We start from the raw sequence: 2,414 nt of genomic DNA, 5'->3' as shown, positions 1-2,414 counted from the left end.
ACCACGTGCAGTGGGGTACACCTGCAGCCCCAGCTTTCAGCATTGTGTAACCACGTGCAGTGGGGTACACCTGCAGCCCCAGCTTTCAGCATTGTATGAACCAGGTGCAGTGGGGTACACCTGCAGCCCCAGCTTTCAGCATTGTGTAATCCAGGTGCAGTGGGGTACACCTGCAGCCCCAGCTTTCAGACAGTGGAGGCAGGAAGATCAGAACCTCAGAGTTGTTCTTGATTGGGTTGACTACATGAGATCCTGTCCCAAAAAAGAGAGGAGGTGGCTGGGTCACCTGTAATTCCTATACTTGGTGGGCAGAGGCAAGAGGATCAGAAGTTCAAAACTAGCCTGATCTACTGAGACTGAGCTACTTGTCTCAAAACAAAACAACAAAAAGGAAAAAGAGACCCAGAATCTGAAGGAAAAGGAGTACGTAGGTAACACATCTGGTGGCTGTGGCCTCCCCTCATTGCTGGTTCTCGGTGGCTATAGAAAGGGCTGTGTGTACTCGGGCTGTCTTAGCCACACTGTTTTCTCTGGAGCTCATTTTGGGTGGGGCTCGCATCGTTGTTCCAGGCTTGGTTCATCTGACAAGTAATTATTGACCTTCTGTGTTTGGGGATAGAAAGAACTCCAAGTCACTTCTGTATTTCAGGGACATTGTAGAGTAGAGAAAGTAAACACAGAAACAGCGCTGGAGAACCGTAGAGCAGCCTTGCTTCTCGATTTAGGGGTTCTCTTTGCATGACTGTGTTAGTTAGTTAGTCTGGCAGAGTGGGTGAGTCACTTGGAGTTGTGTGAGCAGAGGAGAGTATGCTCAGGACTCGCAGTCCATTGTGGCTAAGCCACATCAGTGCAGATGGGCCGGAGAGGGGACAGTGACAGCTCACCAAAGGCTGCTATATGTGGGAATATGGACTTCATGCTACAGGAAGTGAAAGGCTGAGTTTGGTCTGACATGGTTTGCTCTTTAAATAGCTTGCATCACTTAAGTGGTAGAGAAGATTGCTGTTGGAATGCCACCTGACCACAAGGTTCCTGTAGGCTGCACAAATGGCTTGTTCCAATTTTAGTCTATAGCCATAGATTATCATCTGTAACCGGAAAGAAGCCTGTGCCGGAGGCAGCACAGCTAGGCCTACACCCATGAACCATGAAATCCAGCCGTGAGCGGCCGCAGATTTATTAGCGTTTTACAATTATTACTCAAGGAGTGGACTCATAAGATAGGGAGCCCTGTTGATTAAAGTGGAATGTCTGCTTACTCTCTAGGTTTGGAATTGAAACTTCTTGACCCCAACCAGATCCCCAGGGCCTCAATGACAAGTGGTTTGGTTCAGCAGTTCCAGCACACAGTCCTTCCCTCAGTTTCCCCTCTGGCAACCCTCATCTGCACACTGATCGCCATACTGGTAAGAACTTGGCATGTGGCACCCACTTGTTGATGCTCTCTGCTTCTCCTATCGCAGTACTGGCTGAATTTCCGCTTTCAGCTTTTCCAACTGCAGGGTAAGTTCCATGGCTGGATTCCTGCAGACTGGATTATTTCCTAGCAGTTCTCAGTAAGATTACCAGAAAAGCCTCTGTGAGACAGTCTTGCCAGTGGCTGTTTAAGCCATCTGTCCATCCTGGCACAAGGAAAAAGAAAAGCCCAAGTAGGAGGCGTGGAGCATGCTGTGGAGAAAGAGGAAATCTTTGTGGCAAAACATCCAAGCTTTGTTTTGTTTTTCTCATCCTTGGCTAAATGATCAAACGTGTCTGGAAAACAGGATATTTTGTCTTGATGGTGATAATGAATTGAGAGGAACAGCACAGGCCTGCGGTTCCGGCTCTGTGAGGGTGGAGGCAGGAAGATTGCTCCTTGGGGTCAAAGACAGCTGCTGTGGGCCAGCTGCAGTGAGAGCCTGCTCGGTGACTCCAGCTTTGTGACAGTGTTGGGAGGGTAGTACACGTTAGCTTTAATTTTGGTTTCTAAATGATCAAGATCTCCTGGCAAGACACGTGACCCCATGCAATTGTGTGACCATTCTAATATGCAGGCCTCTGAGTTCTGCTAATCTCCTTAGTCACGGGTTTTAGCTGATGTTTAGAAAATTCTAAAACCCCAGCCTTGGCTAGGGCAGTGAGTGAGAGCATGACGTGCAAACACAAGGATCTCAGATCTCAGCTCCCATGATGAAAACTGCCAGGCATGGCTGCACACATGTGCGTGTTTTAACCCTGTAGTGTGCAGAACAGAGACAGGAAGATGGCTGGCATTGCTGACCACCACCTAGCTCTAGGCTCGATGAGAGACTCTGTCTGAAAGGAATAACACAGCGGTAGAGTGCACAGCACCAGACATCCTTCTCGGACCGCTTTGTGTGCATATGCCCTTACCCCACACAAGTGTGCACACACACACACATGCTTTGTGTGCA

The 2,414-nt window shown here is 48.8% G+C and overlaps 1 protein-coding gene across 2 annotated transcripts in view; it reads left to right on the top strand.

Annotated features, from left to right (window-relative positions):
* The window catches only part of Alg8 (ALG8, alpha-1,3-glucosyltransferase), a 17,115-nt gene that overhangs the window by 9,929 nt on the left and 4,772 nt on the right, over window positions 1-2,414 (top strand). For both annotated transcript variants that reach the window (XM_026784434.1, XM_005357553.1), the window contains exon 9: window positions 1,267-1,406. In XM_026784434.1, the coding sequence (XP_026640235.1) occupies window positions 1,267-1,406 (140 nt within the window). The remainder of the gene's footprint in view (window positions 1-1,266; window positions 1,407-2,414) is intronic.

The sequence above is a fragment of the Microtus ochrogaster genome, chromosome 22 (genome assembly GCF_000317375.1).
Source record: "Microtus ochrogaster isolate Prairie Vole_2 chromosome 22, MicOch1.0, whole genome shotgun sequence".
NCBI classification, from domain to species: domain Eukaryota; kingdom Metazoa; phylum Chordata; class Mammalia; order Rodentia; family Cricetidae; genus Microtus; species Microtus ochrogaster.
This window is presented reverse-complemented; position numbering and strand designations above follow the sequence as displayed.